The sequence below is a fragment of the Pleuronectes platessa genome, chromosome 12 (assembly GCF_947347685.1).
Source record: "Pleuronectes platessa chromosome 12, fPlePla1.1, whole genome shotgun sequence".
Taxonomy (NCBI): domain Eukaryota; kingdom Metazoa; phylum Chordata; class Actinopteri; order Pleuronectiformes; family Pleuronectidae; genus Pleuronectes; species Pleuronectes platessa.
In genome coordinates, this window is record NC_070637.1 from 24,067,264 (window position 1) to 24,093,201 (window position 25,938).

At 40.9% G+C, this 25,938-nt stretch overlaps 2 protein-coding genes across 7 annotated transcripts in view; one reads left to right on the forward strand and one right to left on the reverse strand.

The window, feature by feature from the left end:
* The window catches only part of nckap1 (NCK-associated protein 1), a 27,607-nt gene extending 21,073 nt beyond the window's left edge, over positions 1 to 6,534 (reverse strand). For all 4 annotated transcript variants that reach the window (XM_053436077.1, XM_053436076.1, XM_053436075.1 and 1 more), the window contains exon 1: positions 6,203 to 6,534. In XM_053436077.1, the coding sequence (XP_053292052.1) occupies positions 6,203 to 6,310 (108 nt within the window). In that variant the 5' untranslated portion in view covers positions 6,311 to 6,534. The remainder of the gene's footprint in view (positions 1 to 6,202) is intronic.
* On the forward strand, positions 5,656 to 20,958 carry LOC128453284 (dual specificity protein phosphatase 19). 3 transcript variants are annotated; one of them, XM_053436079.1, is made up of 5 exons: positions 5,656 to 5,764; positions 9,781 to 10,026; positions 13,674 to 13,720; positions 15,721 to 15,873; positions 20,541 to 20,958. In XM_053436079.1, the coding sequence occupies exons 2-5, from the start codon at positions 9,798 to 9,800 to the stop codon at positions 20,730 to 20,732; spliced, it is 621 nt and encodes a 206-aa protein (XP_053292054.1). In that variant the 5' UTR covers positions 5,656 to 5,764; positions 9,781 to 9,797; the 3' UTR covers positions 20,733 to 20,958. The 3 variants fall into 3 exon arrangements, with proteins under 3 accessions (XP_053292054.1, XP_053292055.1, XP_053292053.1); XM_053436080.1 differs by lacking the exon at positions 5,656 to 5,764 and adding an exon at positions 5,772 to 5,937; XM_053436078.1 differs by lacking the exon at positions 5,656 to 5,764 and adding an exon at positions 7,271 to 7,471.
* The last annotated feature ends 4,980 nt before the right edge of the window (positions 20,959 to 25,938 follow it).

A 25,938-nucleotide genomic window follows, 5' to 3' on the forward strand; every position in this document is an offset into this window, starting at 1 on the left:
ATCACACACACTCACACGTCTTGGACAACTGTTTGTGTGTACAGGCATTTTTTCTGCATATCTGAGAGTTTCATTGAGCGATAGCCAGTCTCTCATTGCTTTTCAACACATAACACATCACATGCTGCGCCAACGTGTGACGACATTAACACTTGTTTTAACGCACAACGAGTAACACAAGCTGTAGTTTTTCCCCTACCTACGCAGCGAGACACAATAAAAAAATAACGTTTCCATTTAAACATTGAGGAAATGTGGTGATATAATGAGGCTGGCACTCGGCCGCCCCACTGCCTCAACACACTGAACGGAGTGAGGACAAAGTTTGGTCCCTGCTGTTTTCACTGGCTGCGATACTGGCTCCACACTTCGGCTCCAATGCTTAGCAACAGATGATGATGCTGCTCCCTCATCGCTGACGCATCGTTGCTCCTGATGCTATCAAACATGTTTAAATTGATCTTTTAATAGTTGCATTGGAGTGGAGCAGCACAATTCACTTATACCTGGACACAGTGAACCGTGGCACTGGTTTTGCCTGTAAAAAACAGCAGGGTTCTGTGGTGTATTCCAGGTCGACTGTGATGGTGTTTAAAGAGGAATTTAGTATTAACTGTGAAAAGAGGACACAGGGTTTAGTCTGGTGGTGAGAGGCAGTAATCAGGGATAAATAAATAGTTTTATGCCGTTTTTTTGTTGTAGTTCAGAGAAACAGAGCAGCAATGAGCAACTTAAGAGTTACTACTAGTTATATGTTCAGGCCAATACACCGGTTGCTATTATCATATATTTACAGTGTAGAAAGACCAATTGACAGTTGGGCCTTAGTGGAACTATGGGCTCAACATTCTACTATAGACCAATATAATATGGTCATGATATAATTTTTGTAAACTGGAATAAACAATTTTGTCTCTAAACTGGATCCCCCATAATGAGTAAGTTAATCAATTAGCTGACAACTAGTTTGATATTCAACTAGTCCTTTCTGAGCAATGTGGAATAAAGGGAATCTCTCTGCAAACACTATGTCACACAGCACACATTTAGAAGTCTGCTACAGTTCAAACCACAGATGTGCAGTAATGCCATGGAGGGAGTCTGCAGGTTTTCATCCAAACTAAACACTACAACAAGTGGTTTCACAGATAGATCCACTTCTAGAACTCGTTCAACCAGAAGGCAGAGACTAAGCATCTTCAGTTTTCAAAGAAAACCTGCACACTCGCAGCCATCGATGGCAGGACTACCCATTTGTTACTCAAATCCCTCCATCTGAGTTCTGTCTCTTCAATCCAAACAGATTAGAGACAAATATTTCATGTTCCACATATTCCCTGAGGAATGTGTCATTCATACCATGAGAAATTAATGGGGGGTTTCAGGCAACTTGGCCTTAACAGCTCATAAAATGCCCCAGAAATTAAAAATGATGAGTAAAAAAATGCCCCGACTAAATCAGGAGTGCCCTTCATTAAATGTCAACCTGTAATTATTCATTGACTTAAGTGAGTAACGACCAGGCTGCCATGTTTCACTGTGTGTGTTCTGGGCAGTGCAAAGGCTCCAGTAATTAAACCAAAATCTAAGCAGAACAAACCACACAGTGAGTGACAGAAGAAAATCCTGATCTCACTGGAACCAGTTAAAAAAAAAATTGTATTACAGAACAGTAGAGGTGAAAAAATAGTTGGAAAGAGGAAAAGGGTGATACCGTCTTCAGAGTACCAGCAGCAGTAGGCAGGACCACTGGTACATTGCATTACACACTCTGACTACACACTAACTGAGCACTTTATCAGGAACGCCTCACTAATACTGAGTAGTTACTCTCTTTGCTCTTAAAAACAGTCTACGAGCTTCATGGCATAAATTCCACAAGATGTCGGACAAGTTGATGTCTCATCGCATCTGTTCTGCAGATTTATCAGCGGCAGATACACGCTCCTGTTTTGTATGTCCTGATTGACAAACAAAGCAAGTTGTCTAGAAAACTGTTCTAGACAACCTGCTTTGTCTGAAGATGCATTCTTCTGCTGGAAGTAGCCATAAGAAGATGGTCGACTTGGGTCCAGGAGAAGTTGATGAGTGAACACAGCAGGGGATCCCCCTGCTGGATTCACCGCAAGCCGTAATGCTTCTAATGTGCGACCGACGCAAAAATGAAAAGCGGTTAAACACGCGTAGAAGAAACTGACAAAATTGCCAAGAGAGTTTGTGTTGATAAGAACTGACGACTTCTTTGTGTTGTTAAGAAAATCACGTGACCTCCAAGTTGACTTGTATCTGGAGGGTTACATGCGTTGCACTGCTGCCATGTTATTGGCTGATTGGTTAAGTGCAAGAATATGCAGATTTGAAGGTGTTCCTAATAAAGTGCTCAGGTAGAGTGTAAGCAAATTTCCGAACTGAAAACTCATATCACTACCGTAAAATATATGCACTCTAATGCAAAAGTCTTTCTGGAAACATGACCTGTAGTTTAACCCTCCCTGTCTTAACTCAAATCGCAACATTTTTAACTTACTTACCTACTTTTATAGACATTTAAAACTAACATCTGAAAGTAGCAGAACAAACTCCAGCCTGGTGATGGTTGTAGAGTGATTACATTTACTGCATCTAAATTTACAGGTGTTGGGTTTGTTGTTTCTCTCTGTTTCCCCCTGTGGATATAAGCAATCCTGCAGTCAATCCTACTGCTGGTATTTAGAGAACCGAAAAGCCAATAAAGTTTTACATAAGGAAGTAACCTGCTTTGTACTTGCTGTCATGATGCATTGGAAAAAGTATATTTTTCACTTACTGCATAGCAGTCTAGGAGACTATGGGATTTATCTGAATATAAGCAAGATTAAGTAAAATAAATACATGTAAGCGCTGTGTGCAAGACAAAGATATGATGTTAGAAGGTTCACAGGCTGAAAGATAAGCACAGCAAAGAAAAACTTGAATGCCACTCAGCCAGGATTAGGAAAGGTGACTGTTAAGGGGAATTTAAGGAGCAGATTTAAAGGTTAACTGCAGCTAATCGGTGGGTATGTAATGAGTGACAATACTTAAAATGGAAAAGAACTTTACTGTGATCTTGGATGATAATAATACCGTTAGTGAACATGAATTGCTCTCTCCCAAAGGCAGAAACCAAACAACCGGGTCTGTCATCTGTGTTTTTATTAAGAAATAATGAAGTTACTCCACAGATGATAAATTGGAGACAGGTTTTGTGAGTGCTTCATCTGGGAATCACTTAAGAAATTTCAGAAATAAAAAGGGATCAAGCTAGTCTCCAAATGGCCATTGAGGGAGCCAGAGTGAGCACTGCTGATATACTGTATCACAAATTATATCCCCGGTTCTTTCATTTCTGGCTTTGGGATGCAGATGCTGGAGGATGCTGGGAGGTTTGCTAATATTCACAAGGTAAAAAGAAACCAACAACAACAACAAAAAAACATATGAACACCATTACAGGGTGGATGTGTTCAGAAGCCTTATGGTGAGGCGGAGCAGGGGAGATATGAGGATGGTAGGACGGACAGAAAGAAAAGGGAAGGAAGGAGGGAGGAGAGGAAGGGCGGATTAAGAAGAGCAATCAGCAGCAAAATCTCTGATTGTGTCTCATACTGTCCTAAAACTTCTACACAAACTAAAAACACACTTGTGTTGACAGTGGGGGAAATAAATTAATTTGCTGATGTTTTTTTCTGCTGACGAGTATAAATATAAATAAGAAACCTGATAAAAAGGCTTTACGAATAGCAGTTGACTATCTGAACAGTAACCGAGTTCACAAAATGCCAATAGTTAGAACACAGTATTGGCATTCAGACATTCTAACATCTACTCTGTGTACTCTCTAAAACTTCATCAGTGACCTCTTTCACTCTCTCCCGCTTGTTCTTTATTCATCATACACACCCAAGCACAAAGGCTCGTCCCACACAGACAGACCCACTTCTCTTTTTCCTCCCACACACAAACCATTGAGCATCACATTGAAGAGTCAGTAACATTAATAATTGGGTTATATTTCACATAAACGTGGATATTGCACTGGGACAGTGTATGAAAGCGTAAAAGTTATTCTAAATATTTGTGGTGAAATATTTAGAATAACTGGAGGAAAAAGTTCATCAATCAATCGCCAAGTCCATCAAGGGAAGCTAAATTCTTGCAAGCTTTAGTTTTATATACATACATTATATACATTTTAAAACTTGTTATGTTGTACATTTTATTATTTCGATTTTTTTGCTACTGGTCTATATTGAGTCATCATAGTGAATTCTTACAACCAATGGTGGACAATGTATTCAGATCATTACTCAAGTAAAAGTATCAATACAATAAAGTAAAAACAGGGGTATTATCAGCTAGATATACTTGAAATTAACAAGATAACCACAAGTTATGCAGTTATGTATTCCCTGTGACTGATGATATTATTATATATATATATATCTACTATAAGATTGTTAAACATGATGCACGATGAATCTGAGGGGTTTTAAGATCATTAATAAAATGACGTTTCTCTAATGTTTAACCTTATTTGAAATATTGTTCCTCGGTAATTGTAATGAAACCAAGTGAGAAGCTGAATTTATGCCTTTTTGGTGGAATTGCAAATATCAGAAACATAATGAGGAGCATGTTTTTATGGCAGAGGTCGAAACACTTTATTTAATCTCTGTAGTTCATTCTATGTAGTTGGGTCAAACTTATTTCCCTCTGAAACGTTTAGGAGTTGATAAATATAGAAGTAATACAAGTGTATATGCTGCCCGTGTTTTTTACGTCTGTGCTTCTGCTTTGTTAGTTTCAGTTAGTGTGACTATCCAGTAGAACGCTGTGATTACTGCATATTTATATTAACATTAAATATCCCTCATTGTATTCGTTTGCTATGTTTTGTATTGTGAGACTCTGTATTGCACGATTTAAAGGTCTCCTGAATAATGTTACTACTAACATGAGAATGATCTGTTTGTTATTGTTCTGCATACTTGAGTGATTATATTATTTCTATTTCATACTCTTTTTCAATATGACTTTTTAACATCTGCCTGGGGACTAAAAAATAAAAATAAGATAACATAGATCCAAATTAATATCAGTCGACAGTGTTATTTATACGGTTGTGATTTTTAACTCTTCTTCATGAACAGAAAGTCATAATCTTGACCTGTTACACCTCTTCACTGTGCTCATAAAAAACAACTATATAAATATACACTGAACTTTTAATCACAATGCTACTAATTGATATCAAATGCAGCATAAGTGACTCATAAATGACACTTGAGTAAATTATCTGAGATACTTTCCATCACTGCTGATCCCTCGTATTGATTATTATGTGCTGATTAATATAACCAGTAGCTAAAGTTACTGATTAAATGGACATATTATCAACAGCCTATATTTGGCTTTTTGCTCCATTTTCTTATCACTTAGGAGCATCAGGCTAAATAGCTTGATGTATAAATATACCATTATAATTTATAATAACGTTGAGTTAGGTTGCAGGTGACTAACTGGTTTGATATAATTAATTAAACACAATAACCAGACAGAAGCTGGATCTGTGGTTTGTTGTTTTCATGGAGCAGAGACGACGCCCGACTGCTAGCTTTAGCATTTTAGCTTTAGCCAGCAGCCTCCGCCATTACCAGCCGACGTTAGCTAAAGCAGCTACCGCCGCCGCAGCAGGCCTGGCTGTTCCCGGGGCTCCACTTAAACACGTCCCGGCCATTATCTGGTATTTACACTAGCACCCACTCGACACACTGCTCACAAAACTTGCGGCCCGGAGATTGTGTTTTAAATCGGCCTCGAATCGTAAAACACGACAGGCATCTTTACCGCAAGCTAACGTGCTAGCTAGCTAACCCAGCCCACATCCTGCTTCCCGAGGAAAACCATTAGGAAAACGTGAGTGTCCATTAAAAGGGATTTTTAACTCATTTAAAACACATAATTAGCACACATTATTGACACTGGGTGGTGTAAACGACATGGTGGTTTATTAATATAGAGGTAAGTGGGTGCTAGCTGCTCGAGCATCCATGCTTTTCCCCGAACACTGACAGCGGAGTTCGGGATGCAGGTGCAGATCCGATCTATCTCATGCTAAACGCTCCCGGTGTGTCAGACTCGGGGATTCGAACCCGTGGCGTGTGTGTCCGTGTGCGCGAACCTTTTTGATATTGTAAACACGGGTCAACATCCCGATGCCCCGGTCGTTGAGGATGGTGAGTTTCTCGGCCAGCTTCTGCTGGCTGGGCTGGATCACTCCCCGAGACATCTTCTCGCTTTAATGTCCCACAAGATCCGTCCAGGAAATCAAATCAAAAAGCAAAATGGCAGATTATTCGCCGGGTCCCCCACAGAGTTGAGGCGGAGGAAGAAGCTCGGTGAGACGGGTTAGATCGGGCCCATGTTCGGCTGGTGGTGGACAGCGGCTTCCTGTACTCCACCCCTCCGTGTCCCTGCCTCGGTTCTCGGTCTCAGGGATGAGGAGGTGTCCTGGGGCTGGAGCGTGCTGCCTTCACGGCCCTCATGGCAACAGCAGCACCGCACACCCACATTCCGAAATCAGCTGTCAGAGTTAGTCTGGTTATTATCAATTTCTTCCAATACATGTGACTAATTTCAAGGAGGGATTCATAGACACACAGCAAAAAGCAAGGGCCACTAAGTGTATACGTCCATTAAAGGCCCCAACAGGACTGATATTACTCCCACTTTGACTGTGCTAAGTAACAAATACTCATACTCTACTTCAAGTAATGACTGTAATACTACAGCTGCTACTTCTATTATCGTGGATACTGATCATTGATCATGGCGATAGATCCTGATCATCAATATTGGTGATTGATCGTGATCTTGATAGTGGATTGTCGATCATGGTGATGGATAGATAGATAGATAGATAGATGTACTCTATGTAAATGTCAAGGGCATATGCACATAGAGCAAAGAACAAAAGAGGACTAAAGAGACAAGAGTGGAAAATTGCAGTAGTTGTTTGAAAGGTAAAGAAAGGGACATGACTAAGATAAATTCATATGAATGTAAGATGTGCAGTAATTTATGATCCTAGTGATGGATCATGATCGTGGATCCTGATCACGGATCGTGGTGATGGATCGTGACCATGGTGATTGATCGTGATGGTGAATCGTCAGCTAGATAGATCTGGGTTCATAGTGAACGCCATAATGTCCTATTTCTCTCCTGGGTCCCTGAACGCGTCGTGCTGTTGACGCAGCTTCCGACTCAGCTGATCGTTTGTGTTCATTCTGGTTTCAGCTTCCATCGCTGCAGCACAATCTGTCTCTCACTGGTTTATCTCGTGTTCTCTGAACTCCAGCTGCTGTGTGTTATCATTTACACCTCAAGCTCCGATGGTGGAAGGATTTCCTGGATTCCCTTTGATTTCAAACCGTTTAAATCAGATCAGGTGGGTGCACGAGGCAGGGACATGTCAGAGGTGTTACTCAGAATCAGTCTGGATCAGAGGAGGAGGACGAACTCAGACATTCTCCTGAAGTGAAAGTAGTACCACAGTGTAGAAATACTAATTTACAAGTAAAAGTCCCGCAGACATGTCACCCAAGTGGAGGCACACATGCATTAGAATAAACAGCATATACAGTGCCTTGCATAAGTATTCACCCCCTTTGGACTTTTCTACATTTTGTCATGGTATAACCACAGATTAAAATTTATTTCATCGTGAGTTTATGTAATGGACCAACACAAAATAGTGTATCATTTGGAAGTGGGGGGAAATATTACATGGATTTCACAATTATTTACAAATAAAAATCTGAAAAGTGTTGAGTGCATATGTATTCACCCCCTTTACTGTGAAACCCCTAACAAAGGTCTGGTGCGACCAATTGCATTCACAAGTCACATTTGCAAGTCACATAATTAGTAAATAGGGTCCACCTGTCTGCAATTTAATCTCAGTATAAATACACCTGTTCTGTGACGGACTCAGAGTTTGTTGGAGATCATTACTGAACAAACAGCATCATGAAGACCAAGGAGCTCACCAAACAGGTCAGGGATAAAGTTGTGGAGAAATATAAAGCAGGGTTAGGTTATAAAAAAAATATCCAGAGCTTTGAACATCTCTCTGAGCACCATAAAATCCATCATAAGAAAATGGAAAGAATATGGCACAACCGCAAACCTACCAAGAGGAGGCCGTCCACCCAAACTGAAGAGTCGGACAAGGAGAAAATTAATCAGAGAAGCAACCAGGAGGCCCATGGTTACTCTGGAGGAGTTGCAGAGATCCACAGCTGAGGTGGGAGAATCTGTCCACAGGACAACTATTAGTCGTCTACTCCACAAATCTGGCCTTTATGGAAGAGTGGCAAGAAGAAAGCCATTGTTGAAAGGGATCCATAAAAAATCCCATTTGGAGTTTGCCAGAAGCCATGTGGGAGACACAGCAAACATGTGGAAGAAGGTGCTCTGGTCAGATGAGACCAAAATTGAACTTTTTGGCCTCAATGCAAAACGCTATGTGTGGCGAAAACCCAACACTGCCCATCACCCTGAGCACACCATCCCAACAGTGAAACATGGTGGTGGTAGCATCATGCTGTGGGGATGCTTCTCTTCAGCAGGTACAGGGAAACTGGTCAGAATAGAGGGAAAGATGGATGGAGCCAAATACAGGGAAATCCTTGAAGAAAATCTGATGCAGTCTGCAAAAGACTTGAGACTGGGGCGGAGGTTCATCTTCCAGCAGGACAATGACCCTAAACATACAGCCAGAGCTACAAAGGAATGGTTTGGATTAAAGAATGTTAATGTCTTAAAATGGCCCAGTCAAAGCCCAGACCTCAATCCAATAGAGAATCTATGGCAAGACTTGAAGATTGCGGTTCACAGACGGTCTCCATCCAATCTGACTGAGCTCCATCTTTTTTGCCAAGAAGAATGGACAAACCTTTCCATCTCTAGATGTGCAAAGCTGGTAGAGACATACCCCAAAAGACTTGCAGCTGTAATTGCAGCGAAAGGGGGTTCTACCAAGTATTGACACAGGGGGGTGAATACTTATGCACCCAACAGATGTCAACTTTTTTGTTCTCATTATTGTTTGTGTCACAATAAAATTTATTTTGCACCTCCAAAGTACTATGCATGTTTTGTTGATCAAACGGGAAAAAGTTTATTTAAGTCTATTTGAATTCCAGTTAGTAACAGTACATAATGGGAAAAAGTCCAAGGGGGGTGAATACTTATGCAAGGCACTGTATATACTCGAAGTACCAAAGTTTAAAGTACTCGTTGTGCAGAATGAACCATGCAGTTTTATGTGATATGTAATTAATGGATTGTAATAACTGATGCATTGATGACTACATCATTTTAATATCGCAGCTGGTAAAGATGGAGCTTATTTAATTGTTTTGTATTCAGTATTTGGTATTGTTTGAATTCTCCCTATACTCAGCATAATAATGAATTTGTTGTATCTTAAGTAATCAGATAAATACACTGCTATAAATAAAGTACAATACTAACATCTAAAATGTGAAAAAGAAGCAGAAACTTATAATTCAACAATACGTCAAGTTTTGGGGGGGCTTTAGCTGTTTTATATACTGTATTACACATATTATACATACGTGTATAGTTCTTTTAAATGACTGAAAGATGTCAAATTTAATTAAGTGTGTTTAGTGGTTGTTAATTGTAATCTCTGAATATAAACAATTCTCTGTGGACTCCTGTCTATTCCAGCTGTAGACCCTGGTGTGATGCAGTCACTGGGTCAGGAGATCCACGGCTTCTCCAAAAACCGTCTGAGGAAGCAGTGCACGCGTGTCACCACTGTGACGGGTCGGAAGCTGCTGGAGACGAGGAGCGACGGGGGAGAGGGAGAGGTGGAGCGGGTGGAGGAGCTGGAGGAGGGAAGTGGATATGGATTTGTAGAAGATACAAATCTGGACCTTCAAGTTGGTGTCGTTAGATCCTTCCTGTTACTGGGTAATATAAGTACTACTACCTACTAAAACTATTACTACCACCACTACTACTTTTACCACCACCCAATTAGTACTACTACCAGTGCTAGTCTACTATTGTTATTACCTAAGTTCTGTGGAATGTATTCCCTGCTCTACACATTAGATACTTTTACCATCATATTTTCTTATTGTTGTCACTCACCATTACCATGATTATTATTAGAATTACTGATATTACTTATCCTATGACTGCACATACTACTACTGCACTACTTCAATTAAGTGTCATACCAGTGCTATTACTAGTGAGGCTACTACATCAAAACTTGCACCACTATCTCCTGTTAGTGAGATACTACTACAAATATTCATATTAATTCTATATACGATCATAGAATAGTTATTTCCTGCTCTTTACTAACATCACTACTGTCTTTAAAACACATACCATCTTTATAACCTCCACTGCAGCTGCTCCAACAACCACTGTGACAGCTGCCTCTAGTAAATGGTAAATTGACCATATTCATATGGAGCCTTTCTAGTATCAACGGCCATTGGAGTGCGTTATATTAAATGTCACGTTCACTCATTCATACAGCTCGTTCATTCTGTTCACACACCAGCGGCTCAGCGATTAGAGACAGGCTTGAGGTACAATGGGGATGAAAGCTCCACCTTCACATTAATGGACGACCCGACCCTGCCACCAATATTACTAGTTCTAATAATAATAATATTCATAATAATTGTGGGGACTTCAAGGAATAAACAAAATGTTACTGAGAGGCTGAGGTATTTACGGCAGCGCGGTGTCAGTTTCAGTGGGGAAGCCTCAGGGGAGCTTGTGAGGTGTTGAGTGTCCGACAGTATCAGTTCCCCAGAGTCACCAGTCCACAAAGGCACAAGGTCACGGTTGTTCTAATAATAAATAAATAAACAAACTACTAATAACAAATAAATCAATGTCATTAATTCTGAATTGGTCTCAGGCAGCGCGGTGCCCTGCAGCTGGAGGACGCGGGTTGACACCCTCACATGTCAGCATGTATCCGTCCTGCTGACGTGTCCTTGGGCCTGACATTGACTCCTCCTCCCAGCGCTGGGGTGCTGTTTCGCTCCTGATGCTAACGCTGCGCTCTGACCTCTCGGCTGGAGAGAGTCCAAAGCAGAATATCTCAGCAGGGATCAATGAAATATTACATCTGTTAGATTACATAGAGGTGACTTTTTTTCACACGGGGCTTCGGCGCTTCTGGAATCACATGAAACTGCTGCTGATTTCCCAAAATACACGTTAATTATCCTCTGTAGCAGCTCCGGGGTAATTGAATCGTCTTGCACCACATCCGTGTTGACATCCACTGGTTTTGACACTCAGCTGGTCATCTGATCGGCTTCCCGAGTATTGGGGAAATTGCCTCCTGTCATTGTGGTTTTTCTCACAGTCTGCCATTCAAGAATGAAAAACACACATTTGATATATTTTCAACTGTAATTTCAAGAACTAACTCGACTTGTCAAGGAAGCTGCTTCTTGTCTGATGCTCTTGTCACATTTGTCATATCATGAATATATATAAATACACACTTTGTTCATCCTCAGCTGTTCTTAGCAATACACTGTGATCTCAGTGTCTGATGGATTTACAGTCATATTTCTCCAATCATTGGTAAATTCCAAATGTATTTATTATTTTGACACACACGTAAATGTAATATATATATATATATATATATATATATATAAAGATATATATATACAGTATATAGTGGACAGTGGAAAGTTCATGTTAAATACATTTTCCTCAAAGACGGTTTCTGTCATTTTATTCATTTTGCATCACACTGGTGTTTGATCAAGTGTTCAAGTTTGATTTTAATTATTTATTTATGATGTATTAACAAGGTAAACCATTATGATTGACAGCTGAGACAGGCACCTGATTGGCTCTGTGTGTGTTTGTGAAACCAAAGTTCCAAACCACGACACTTCTGCACATACTCTGGCTCAAAATGACCATATTACCGCTGCAAGATGAAATCACCTGTAATAATATGTATAATATTTCCTCTCTATCTGAGTTAGTTGAAAACTTTAGCACCACTCCTATGTGAGGTAAATATGGAGCAACAGACAGGAGTCAGTTTCCAGTCTGTATGCCACGATAAGTTAACCTGCTGCTACCTGTCAAACTTTTACCACAAGTATTTCTGTTTTATAGATGGCTGTTAAAGAAAACAACATAGGATTTTATTTAACATCAAAACTTGTTTTCTTTGCTTAAAACAATAAAGTTTTAAGCAAAGAAAACAGACACAAAGTCGATAGAATACATCTCCTTCACTTGATTCACTTCCACAACCTAAAAATGACCAAATGTGGAGTTAGATGCTTTTCAGTGGAAAACAGCCATTTTAACCAACAGGAAAAATCAATCCTCAAATTGAGAAACTACTTAATTAATGTCTCACTTTATTTTCAATCTCTTGGGGCAAAGTCGGCCACTTAAAGATGTTAATAACCGCCGGCAAATCGAGCCAAACGTCAAGCAAATATAGCGTTTTTTTTCTAAATATAGAATTAGAATAGTTGTCAACCTTTGCTATAAGATGAAAAAAGATGATGGGATATGCCGTTTCTAGTTTAGCAGACTGAACATGCTCCCGTGTCATATTTGTGTTGGAAAAATGTTTTTTAAAATCCTGGCATCCTGCATCATTTCACAGACGTGTCAGTTTGAATCTTTCCTCTCGACACTGATGAGGCTCATGTGCCGGGTGCTGGCTTGTTTCCAGAGATGCTCCATCCCTTTCGGATTTAGACTTAAGCCTCCACCCCATGAATTTGGCATTATGTGGAAGTGGCTTGGCGGATGCAAAGAGTGCATACATGAGCGACTTTAAAGGCTGTGAGCTGCTGCAGAGAATCTGGTGAAGGCCCCGCGATCGTATTCTGTTTCCTTTCCTCTCTTATTATTTTCCAGCTATGAAGACATATTTGAGGAATTGAATTGTTGTGTGGGTCCTTCTGATTGAATTTCCTCTATTAGTCTTAGAGCTGCTTCCTTTGCTGCATTACTCATTGAAACTCCTGCTCTTATAAAAGGCTGTTGTCACTTTGATTCGATTCACATTCCTGTTCTTTCTGTTGGTTTCCTCTGACTGAAATCAGACTGACTGTACAGAGAAGGGTTTCTGATATATTGTGGCTTTTGCTTGATGCTACTTAACTTTAAAACACTGAATGGACAGTTTATGGGATTAAATTCCTCCCTTCATACGCTGATTGTATCAGGAATAAAGCTGCAACTAAGCAGTTTTTCAATATCATTCATCTGTTAATTATTTTTTACAATTAAGGGATTCACAGTTCAGTTTTTAAAATGTGTGGAAAAAGTAAAATAAATACCTGCCACATGTTTCCAGAGCTCTGTTGATCTGAAATCCAATGATATTCAATTTAAATTCCACCAAAACATAAAGAAACGCTGCAAATCGTCTTTTTGAAGAGGCTAGAATAATGTAAATGTTTTGGTAAAAATGATTTATTCAAAAGATTAATCAACTGACAACTCCCTGAATTACTCATAATGATTTTTGTAACTGTAGGTTTAGTTTCTCAAAGTATTTTTTTTAAATCACAGAGTTATTTCTGTCTTTTCAGGCTCTCAGGATGCAGCCCATGACTCGGACACCCTGCAGAGATGTAAGGTCAGTGCAGAGGGATCAATAGAGCGGGCCTGCCCTTGCCTTGTTGTGATGATATGTGCGGTGACATGAGATTAGAGGCAGCCGCGTATGTGTGCCTTGCTCATGTGTCGGCAGCAACCAGCAGCCGGCAGCCGGAGGAGCTTCGTGACTCATGCAGTGACAGTGTAGCTCAGTAGAGGGAGTAAATGATTACAGTAAGTCTCAGCCCTGCTCCTCCACATCAGAGGAATGAGACGACTCCTCTCTGCAGTGGCTGCTCCCAGGCACCAGCATATTGCTGCCTGTGCAGTCTCACCATGATGAATTGGAGAGATTACAAATACCTTCACTTTCTGGGATGAAACCTTGACTGGCTAATAACCAAACCAGCCATAAATTACCAGGTAGCATTTAAAGCCCAGGAGATTTGATAGCAGGCCCCAGAGGATGCTTTATAAAAACCTGCCCTCACTGGTAAAACGTTTAATAAACATTTAATGGTGTCGGAATGAAAAGGCCGTAACAGTAAAAGTGTAGTTTGTGAGGAAATCAAATCTGTAATCTGGAGAGTCAATACACAAGGAAGACATTTACATGTACGTCCATTCACTGCCTGTTTGCATGATTCTTATATTATCCATTATCCATGTCCGTGTAAGATTGTCTTCTGCTCTTCCACATGTTAAACACACTTCCCGCACATTTCTACATTGACTGATTTATCTCAATGTTTGAGGATAAGTTTGGTTTCCGGCTGCGTGAACTGCAACTCTGGTTTATTTAGCTTTTCCATCTAATCTTTAGAAATGGATGAGAAGAGCCTGAAAGAAAATGAGGATCATCTGCTTTGCGGAAGTCCAGACATTTGTTTTTGTGTCAGAGAGAGAGAGGACCGAAGTTATTTTCTTGTAGTCACTATTTCTATCAGGGTGTTTTTTATATTTGTGTAAGTATTTTAATGTTGTACAGTTTTATGAAGTTTGCTATTTTATTCTACTTTTGTTTGAAATTTGAACATCTAGCCACAAACAACAAATAACGTAAAACTAACGATATGTTAACACTAACATAATTCTGATCAATGAACAATCTCCCTGTCAAACTATCAAATAAAAAAATATACCAGAATACTAGTTCTATACCATCCTGTGTTCATATCAAAGATGAACTGCCATTATTCTCATTTTTATTGTTAACGATATATTTGCTTGACATTTGGCTCGATGTGCTGGTTGTTGTTAATGACTGTAAGTGGCCGACTTTGCCCCAAGAGATTGAAAATAATGTGACACTATTAATTAGGTCGTTTTTCAAGTGCATGGATTGATCCTATTAGCCGGGCATTGTAGTTTGGAGAAAATATGACCTGAGTACATTATGCATTTGTTGGGTTCTATTTTCAGTAGCAAAATTAATAAGTTTGCTCTCTTTCAGCAGCGTCTGTGGGATCAACACATACTAAACTGTGATGTGTGTTGAAGGTACATGTTGCACAGTGTGGTTGCACGGGTTTGGTTTTCAGAGGATGAAGCTTTATCAGACTTTTAATACACACACACAATAATTGTTAGTAGAGTTGGATCAGTTTATTGCTGGTTCGGGCATTTTCCTGGGATTTGTCGACAACAAGAAAAAACCTCTAGCACCAGACTCATCCTGAAACTGAAAAGAATCAATATTGGATGTTATGAACGGTCGAGAGGCAGCAGAACAATTCAAAGATGCAGAGGAGGAGAGAATCCAACCCTCTGAGGGAAGCTAAATTTAAGTGAGAGTAGACAGGTACTGCAAAATGAATCGGAGCCATCTGTCTTCTCTCCCCCTCTCCCCCCCCTCTCCCTCCTTTTCTCCCTCTCACTCACCTTCTTTCTCTCGCTCTCCGTCTTCGTGCCCTTGCTCCCTCAGCCAAGTTCAGGCCGTGTCATGTCATCACTGTGGCCGACATGTCTCACTGTCCTGCCAAAGCAAAGACAAGCCAATGCTCGAGGGTCATTTTCTCCCATTGTCTCTGTGTCCATCAGGTGTCTCATGTGCTCAACGTGGCCTACGGAGTAAACAACCTGTTCCCAGATCAGCTGGTGTACAAGACGCTGCAGATCCTGGACCTCCCAGAAACTGACATCACTTCTTATCTGGAAGAATGCAGCTCCTTCATCGACCAGGCTCGAGAACAGGTACACACACCATCTGCGTCTCACAATGAGAGTTGGATTTCACAATTTCTGTAAAACCTCTGAGACTAAAGCTATTTTATTCAGTTTTGGAACAAGGTGGACACCATTACCAAAAACTATAATAATGCACATTCCTAGATGGCTGTCAGTGTCCAATGAATTAAAATGTCTTGCCACAGCATTGAAAATTCAGAAAATTCCGCCAGCAGCCATAGCCTCCATGTCACATTCAGGAAATACGCTGCCCCTGTGTCCACTTAAAATCAAATCAAGTTGCATGACATGATTCGATCACATCTGCCAAACCTAAGTTTAAATATTACTGCATCTGAGAGCTGCATCCAACAGAGTCAGACTAAAGATAATACCAGACTGGTTGGGATAAAACTAAAATAGCCTAATTTTACTCAAATTACTTTGTGTATTTAAGTAATTATACATCCAAGCAGACAATAATAACAGGTGGAGTTCCCCAAGGCTCCGTTCTGGGGACTCCTCTGTTTATAACTAGCTCGGATTATGGAAAACAACATAATTATGCAGATGAGATACAAGTTTACATCACCAAGCTCTGAGCAAGTACAACAACAACAATGGCATTTTAATTCATTTTAACAAAGATAAAGGTTAAAAGCCACATTTCTAAGAGACAAGGAAGACAAATTTAAAGTAATTTCTCAGAGACCTGAAACAGTCACATTAAGACAATCAGACAACCTTTTAACTGTCACTTCAAGAACTTATTAAAGGACTTTAAAGGTCTCAGCAGGATTTGGAAAAGACTTTACCGCTGTAATGCTGTGTTTACAGGTCTTTAAACAAAAGACTATCAGCGGCTGATTCTGAATTCTGCTGCTCGAGGAGTCCTCGCTGAGATCAAGTGAGTGGATCACGTTGGTCCAGTTCTCAGATCTTCACTCTGGCTTTCTGTCCATCAAAGAATTGATTTCATAATCCTGCTGTTGGTTTGGAAAGCACTGGATGGTTTAGGGCCAAAACACGTTTCTGATCTGCCGGTGAAAATATAGAGAGGCAGTTTTTATCCCTCCACGTATCTGGAGCAAACTGCCAGAGAACTGCAGGTCGGTTTTTGTATTGTGTGTATTTATATAAGCAATATGTATAAATCTTAAGTCACTTTTACATTGTAGTTTTGATGCTTTTTATGTGTTATGTAAAGCATTTTAAATTGGAGGTAGACTTACACATCTACACACTGAATGAGAAGCTTCTCCCAGTTCCTAAATTAGATTTTCTTCTTGCAGCCTTTACTGGTGACTTGTTACGGGTCCTGGCTTGAAATAGACAAAGTTCAGCAGGGAAAATACAAATTGTTGTTATCACATACCAATATTTTTGCACAGACAAACAAACAGGATTCAGAGTATTATCTAACGAGCATTAGAGGTTCTTGTAAATGGACTTTGTCAGATTTGGAGAAAGAAACAGGCTGTTCTTCGATCTCTATGCTAAACCAAGCCGACTGGCTGTTGCTTCATGTTTACTGTGCAGACATGAGACGAGTCAGTCTTCAGGCGAGAAAGGAAAAAGAAACATATTTCTCAAAATGTAAAAATACTCCTTCCAGTCAAGAATCATCAGTATTATCATCAAAGTTTGTCGAAGGCCCTTAAAGTAAAAGCAGCCGTCAGTCTTGTGTGTTTATGTCGTGTGTAATTGGATTAATATACATCAGAGGTTCTCACAGTGGTAGGTGGGCCTCCACAGGGCGCTCAACACAGTTCAGGGGAAAATACATTACTTATTACATTAGTTATCAGAAGGAGATCTTCTGGAAAAAGCTTAAACTCGTCTGATATGGATAAAGAGATTTCACTGCTTTTCTCCCATTCCCGGAGTCAGAGACTAATAAGAGCTTCAGGACAAACCTTCTTATGTTTGTTGTGGTCTCGAGTCGAGTCAAACAGCAACATGAGGCTCAACTGTTGAGTGTCTGTGGGATCAAATTAAATAGTCTTGATCCCATGGGCAGCCATGGATTGAGCAGGAGGGGGGGGGTCAGGGGGTCCGAGGGGAGGCTCGCAGACACAGACTTCAAAACCCACTGATATACATAATTCTGATACATTCTCAGTTTCCTATAAAAGCTGAATTTTAATCAACACTAGACAACTTTTTAAAACTTAAAATAGCAGTTTGATTCAAATGAGTTTCATTCCGTATTACCAAAGGTGGTACAGCTCTGTTTCGTCTGTTTCGTTACGTCCATAGTCGTTTAGAAGACGAACATTAAATGGTTTAATCTATTTACGTATAAGTATCTCATGTAGAGGATAAACAAGCCATAAGAAGTCATGAAAAAACAGCGTTTAACTCCAATAATCAGCCGAAAAACTTTGAAGCTATGAATAAGTCTAAACAGAGTTTAGCGGATTTGTTTTAGCGTCTGCTCTTCTGGTTCTAGAAGCCAGGGATCATGGGGAATATCCACAATATCCACCTCTTGGCTGTGTTTATAGTTATTGGACTTGGAGCCCAACTACATTAATTACCACTTGGGTCTAAAGAGGGCGCTGTTGCTCAGTAAAAGTGACACAGTGTTGCTTTAATGCTTTAATTTCTTGACGTAGAGATGAGTTTTACTACTACTGGGAACATTTCCTTTTGAAATATTGTGAAGAGGTGAATAAAGTGAGTAGAGTGGTATGCAATTGACATATCTGAGTGAAGTTTGATCTAAATTCTACTTGTGTTAATGCATTTCATCATTTTCCACCACTGACAGATGCTGACACACAAACACAAACACACGAACATCCACAGTCGACTTTCATTGTTTCACCAGGTAAAATGAAAAGAGAGTGTCAAATCTATTTAAACCTTTCTGGCTCTACTTTCTCCCCCGAGGCTCAACGCAGCCTGAAAATGCCGTCTTTTATATCTGCTGGCTAATTTAACATGTCAGTGTGCACACACAGCTCTCCTGCCTCCTCTCTGGACGCCGTCTACACACATCCAACAGTCGGTTTATCTGGAACCCGGCACAAAGACGAGGCGGGTGGTCGGGATACCTATTAAAAGACCACGCTGGGGCCAGTTAATGTTGAAAGTCGAAATGTTTTCTGCTCGCATTTAGTTTTCCCTCTCACACGCTGCATGTAAAGGGATTATTTCCTGGTAGAGACGTGCATTTCCTCCCCTCTCTGTGTGTGTGTGTGTCTGTGTGTGTGTCTGTTTGTGTGTGTGTGTGTGTGCGTGTGTCAGGAGATTGACCGTAAGCAGAACGTAATGTGATGTGAGCGCTGATATGAAAACACTCAGCTCGAGCGCAATGAAATAACAGCAAAACAAGAAACTCTGACAAAACCAAATTACGTCTCCATGTTTGCGGTGATGGATTATCTGGCTCAGGCAATTTTCAAGTCTGTAGAAGTTTTGTGTTTATGTTTTCTTTTCCGGGGGAAAAAGAAAACAAGAGCTGATCTGTAACTGTACTGACTGCAGGCCCCGGCAGAAATATTACAACCTTTCTGATTGATGGAAACCTATAAAGGACTGAGATTGTTCTCGGTGTGTTCTATACGTGCTTCACTTGATTGTATCTTCCCCCGAGGAGCCGTCTGATTGGATTACAGCACAAATAACGGCGATAACGTGTCAATTACAGCGAGCGGAGTGCTGCATGTGCGCGTTCAGCCAATTCAAATCCTCTGCCCCTCAATGGGTATGGATTGACGTGTGAAATCAAAAATGTGCTGTACAGTTTGTGTTCTGCTCCACTTCAGCCCGAGCAGAGACTTCCTCCAGGGACGGGAGGCTCCGGAGCCGAGGGCCTGCACGCATTGTCTACAGATGTGGCTGGAATTTTAAAAGTTTATTTTCAGCCAGACACTCGAGGCGGTAAAATAATTACATCAGCATTAATATTAATCGTATCACAAATGTTGCGGCACACACCCCAACATAACACACAGATTTCATGCTCTGACTAATGCTGCTTTCAGAGATGGTGACAAGTCAGAAATTGCAGATTTTCACAAGTTGTGAAAGAATAACAGTTCAAGCTGTGAAGACACATCAGCATGAACACTACACTCGCTCATTAGAACGTGACAAGTGGCTATGTGGAGGATTTTAACGCTCAGATACCAGCAGCGTGAATCCAGGATGTGAATATCATGAAATCTCTGCAAATAAAACAGATTTAAAAGGTTTGCAGTTGAGGTGAATCGCTCTTTTAATCTGTCATTTTGTCGTACAGCTGCATTAATAGCTTGAACTTTCTGAACCATATTATTAGTTTTTGCAAAATTGCGTAGTGAACATGATTTTAGGTTCAGATAAATTCATGTTTCTTCTCCTGAACTTGTTCATCTGGGGGTTGTAAAAAAAAAAAGAAAAGACCAGGATTTCCAAACTGTTCCCTTTTTCTCTTCGGTGCTGCGTTCACGACTGTAATTATGAGCAGCCAAGTGGAAAGAGGTTCACGTCAGCCTCTGACTTGTAATTCCAAATAGCAGATATTGTGAATTTCGGACATTGACAGTGTCTCCCACCGGGTGAAGGGACCTGCAGACGTTTATCACGCTGTCGGCAGAACTGCTGAAAATGCACCAACTCTGGTGGTTAAATCAAAATAAAGTATCATCAACAAAACAATCAAACTTCTCTATGTCTTGTCTTACGCACCTCTCCTCTCTCCACAGGGGGGCGCTGTGCTGGTCCACTGTAACGCCGGCGTGTCACGCTCCTCCTCCGTTGTGATTGGCTACCTGATGTTGCGGGAGGGGCTGCTGTTCGATGATGCGTTCAGCCAGGTGAAGCTGGCGAGGCCCTCGACTCGTCCGAACGCTGGATTCTACCAGCAGCTGCAGAGCTACAAGCCAGGGAGTGTGTAGCTGTTTGTCTCATAGAGCATATTTTGTACTATTTTTAATTCTTATCAACTTTTTCATCAGCCTAAAGAGAAAATTAGACAGTCAAGATGTGTTTTCTGCATTTAAAGAATGTGCATTGTCTTTTTTTCTGTTGCCAAATGCCCAGTTTGTGTCTTTCTGTGAAGTTAGCGTTAATTTCTATGTTTTCTAATAAAAGGACGAACCCGTTTTCCTGAGCTTCAACTTCCTTCCTTTGTCATCTATATAAAACAGCTACAGCATCAATTCTAATGGCCGACCTCGCTGCTGCATTATCTCTATCAACTTCTCAACTTTGCAAAGGTAACTAACCTCGCTGCCTGGATATAATTAGCTCGTAATTAGCTTGTTAGATACTGAGGGAGAAGTTGCTTCACATTCTAATTAACAAACACCGCGGGGACGAGCTCCTGACACCGAAAACCCACAGAACACAAAGGTGTCTTCACCGAGAAAGTGTACGTGGGACAGGTGTGTGTGTGTTTGTTGTGATTTATGTCCAGGGAGTTAGCATTAACACGTCACATCTAGAGGATGTTCTGGAGCTGTGTGCAATTTAAATACACAAAAAGAAGCTGGGAGTAATGTGCAATGCTACATTAGAATAAAATAAGCTTTAGTTTACTGGCCCAATGTTCAAAATGACTATAATTTATCTTCTATTCTGAGTATTAACAGTGAGTGAGTGACTTCTTCAAGTGTTACTTTCAAGTGTTTGTCTCTTAAATACCCGTTTTCACATCTAACTGTTGAAAGTGTAGGAACATCTGGAACAGCTGCATTTCAAACCAAGCTGTAGTGATACAGGGATCGACATTCTAGTCCAAACTGAAATATCTCAACTTCCTATGTGTGGGTTGTCTTGGTATTTGGTGCAGACACCCGTGGACCCCATAGGATTAATCTGAGTTAATTGGGTCTGCAGCAGCAGCAGCAGCGGTTGGGACTCATCATCGGTCACAACAGCAGAGATTCAAGACGGCAGCAGCAGCTCAGGGTTCTGTGCACAGACAGGTACAGTCACTGACTACCCAGCTCATTCCTCCTTTTTGCTAAATCACTGTATCTCCGTGCAGAAGCTACGAGTGATATCTCTTTAAACGTGATATTTGCGGTGGATCTCTCTCGTCGTCTCCTGTGTGAATATGCAGCCTCTGCAGTTTGCGTCAGCTGCAGGCGGCTGTCGCCCGGTGGAGGCGGAAGGAGGGAAGCTGGTTCAGAGCCAGACACTCGGAGGAGGAGGTAACTTCTGCCAAATTTGTGGCAATTCCTACTGGTCCTATAAAGGTCATAGATTATTTAACAGCCCTTTAAAGCCACGGACTGATTGCAAAGAGCACTCCTCTGTCGCAGTTAGCATAAATATCAGGAGCCATTGGCTTTGTTTGTTCCCAGTAAATGTGCACTCCTCTCCGATAAATACACAACCCTGACTCTTATAGTCTTCAGCTTTGAATAAGAGTGGAATAAAACAGTGAGGCGGTGTGTGACTAATGGCTGCAGTGTGTGACAGCACTTGAGTGGAGGGGAGTTTGGCCTTTCCTTTGGTGCTGTTCACTGGTGGATCACTGAAGAGAAGCCGCTCTGAAGCCAACCGGGTTTCCCCCTGACATTTTTGTGACATTTTGCCGTCTGGATGTGACGACCCACAGTCGGGCACAAGCTGTCCCATCTGCAGGGCCTCCTGGGGTCCGGCCAGCATCTCGGTCTGCACAGGCCTGAGTGTGAGAGAGCGATGTGAGAGCCAGGTTGCACACGGGAGGACCGACACTTTCCCCCTGAAGCAGTGCAGCGTCATCTGTCCTGTTGGGTCTCATCAGGTTTGATGAACGATGGAGAATTCCTGCTCCTCTTTATTATTTTCTCCCACGAAAGAAACAGTCCCAGTCTCAAAATGGACATAATGAACAGAGCTGTTATAAAACACATTGTGATCGGTCGACCTGCAGTTTCTTTACATTACGAGCTCATACATGCATAAAGGCAGGGCTGCGTGTATAAAAGAGCACATTATCACATGGAGATCCTATGTTTATGGAAATCTGTGAATTAAATACATTTCATTAGGTGGAGTGTTTAGATTTAGTTCTGTCTGTCTGTCTGTTTTGGCAAATACAGTTCACAGTATTAAAGAATTAAAGGATAATGGCATTAACAAATGAAGGGAGACAGATGGGGCGTGATGGGTCACTGGACGGCTTGATGAGCATCAAAGTGATGTCAAATCAAAGATAGAATACAAATTTGTATTTAACCCTTTTGGTGACAGATTTAAGAATAAAAGGTATTTCCATTATTTCAGCTGCATTGTTATTATGGTCCCAAATCCTCTGATGATGGAGGTTATGATTTCGTTGCTATTAGTAGCATGTTTACACAAAAAATACTTTTTGATTCACCAAGAAACTCACGAGCAAGAGAGACACAAGAAAGAACCCGTCGGACGAACAGGTGGATTCATGATCCGGGAGAAAAGGTCCAAGAAAAGGCGGAGCTAACCACTTTCCGACCATCCCACTAGTTTTACTTATATGCTACAAATACTGAATATTGGATAATTCCACACGTTAAATGCTACTAAAGAAAATAATGGTTTTGCACAATTTACACAAACTCATTTCATATAAATTATGTTTGTTTTTGCAGAACATACAGCTCATTAAAATGCATTTGAAATGTATATATCTATGTTTGTAAATGAACAAACAATGTGGTAGATGGTGTCTGACATTTCCTTCGGGGGGACGATGCTGAATCTGTTCTGGAACTTTATTCTGGACCAGCTCTGGACTTCATGTTAATTCATCTGCACATACAGTGCCTTGCATAAGTATTCACCCCCCTTGGACTTTTTCCCATTATGTACTGTTACTAACTGGAATTCAAATAGACTTAAATAAACTTTTTCCCGTTTGATCAACAAAACATGCATAGTACTTTGGAGGTGCAAAATAAATTTTATTGTGACACAAACAATAATGAGAACAAAAAAGTTGACATCTGTTGGGTGCATAAGTATTCACCCCCCTGTGTCAATACTTGGTAGAACCCCCTTTCGCTGCAATTACAGCTGCAAGTCTTTTGGGGTATGTCTCTACCAGCTTTGCACATCTAGAGATGGAAAGGTTTGTCCATTCTTCTTGGCAAAAAAGATGAAGCTCAGTCAGATTGGATGGAGACCGTCTGTGAACCGCAATCTTCAAGTCTTGCCATAGATTCTCTATTGGATTGAGGTCTGGGCTTTGACTGGGCCATTTTAAGACATTAACATTCTTTAATCCAAACCATTCCTTTGTAGCTCTGGCTGTATGTTTAGGGTCATTGTCCTGCTGGAAGATGAACCTCCGCCCCAGTCTCAAGTCTTTTGCAGACTGCATCAGATTTTCTTCAAGGATTTCCCTGTATTTGGCTCCATCCATCTTTCCCTCTATTCTGACCAGTTTCCCTGTACCTGCTGAAGAGAAGCATCCCCACAGCATGATGCTACCACCACCATGTTTCACTGTTGGGATGGTGTGCTCAGGGTGATGGGCAGTGTTGGGTTTTCGCCACACATAGCGTTTTGCATTGAGGCCAAAAAGTTCAATTTTGGTCTCATCTGACCAGAGCACCTTCTTCCACATGTTTGCTGTGTCTCCCACATGGCTTCTGGCAAACTCCAAACGGGATTTTTTATGGATCCCTTTCAACAATGGCTTTCTTCTTGCCACTCTTCCATAAAGGCCAGATTTGTGGAGTAGACGACTAATAGTTGTCCTGTGGACAGATTCTCCCACCTCAGCTGTGGATCTCTGCAACTCCTCCAGAGTAACCATGGGCCTCCTGGTTCCTCTCTGATTAATTTTCTCCTTGTCCGACTCTTCAGTTTGGGTGGACGGCCTCCTCTTGGTAGGTTTGCGGTTGTGCCATATTCTTTCCATTTTCTTATGATGGATTTTATGGTGCTCAGAGAGATGTTCAAAGCTCTGGATATTTTTTTATAACCTAACCCTGCTTCATATTTCTCCACAACTTTATCCCTGACCTGTTTGGTGAGCTCCTTGGTCTTCATGATGCTGTTTGTTCAGTAATGATCTCCAACAAACTCTGAGTCCGTCACAGAACAGGTGTATTTATACTGAGATTAAATTGCAGACAGGTGGACCCTATTTACTAATTATGTGACTTGCAAATGTGACTTGTGAATGCAATTGGTCGCACCAGATCTTTGTTAGGGGTTTCACAGTAAAGGGGGTGAATACATATGCACTCAACACTTTTCAGATTTTTATTTGTAAATAATTGTGAAATCCATGTAATATTTCCCCCCACTTCCAAATGATGCACTATTTTGTGTTGGTCCATTACATAAACTCACGATGAAATAAATTTTAATCTGTGGTTATACCATGACAAAATGTAGAAAAGTCCAAAGGGGGTGAATACTTATGCAAGGCACTGTACATGACACATGTTCTAAACGTGACCAGAGCCCACGTCAAAGAATCCTCCTCCACCCTTAACGCTGGAAAACATCTGCTCACCATTAAACTGCACTACATCATATCTGTCTTTGTCTTCTCAAATGTGCAGATGTTGAAAATGAATCGCAGCATTAGCATGAATCTATAATTAGTTTCCCTGTGGGTGCATATTATTAAATAAGCCAAGCATTCGTTTAACACAGTATTATTATTACGACAGTGCTTATTTTAATGATTTTCCTTCTTATCTCCTCAGCCCCTGAGCAGGAATCCTAATCCAGCTGCAAAGCCACCTTATCTTTATGTTGCATTGAAAAACGCAAACAAAATATAAATGTACCAGAGACAGAAAACTTTGCCTGATGGGATGCAAGGAAAATATGGATTTGCATATTAAAAAACCAGTGATTTGGAAACGATAAGAATCCTGGAGACAAATAAAATATAGCTTCTGTGTTACATTAATGTGTGGATGGGGGTGTGGGGGGGGGGGGGGGGGGTGATAGTGCTGGATAATGTGACCCAAAGTAGAAGGGAATTTATCAGATAAGCCTCTTACTGTGGACTTTATTTTCTCAGAGCTCACGACAATATTTGGTCAATAAACCAGTCGGATATCCGAGGGGGGGGGGGGGGGGGGTCTTGATAATTCCTGTTGAGGAAAATCCTTCCACGAGCCGCCGCCGCCGCACATGAGATGATTCAGACTCACTCAGTGAAACAAG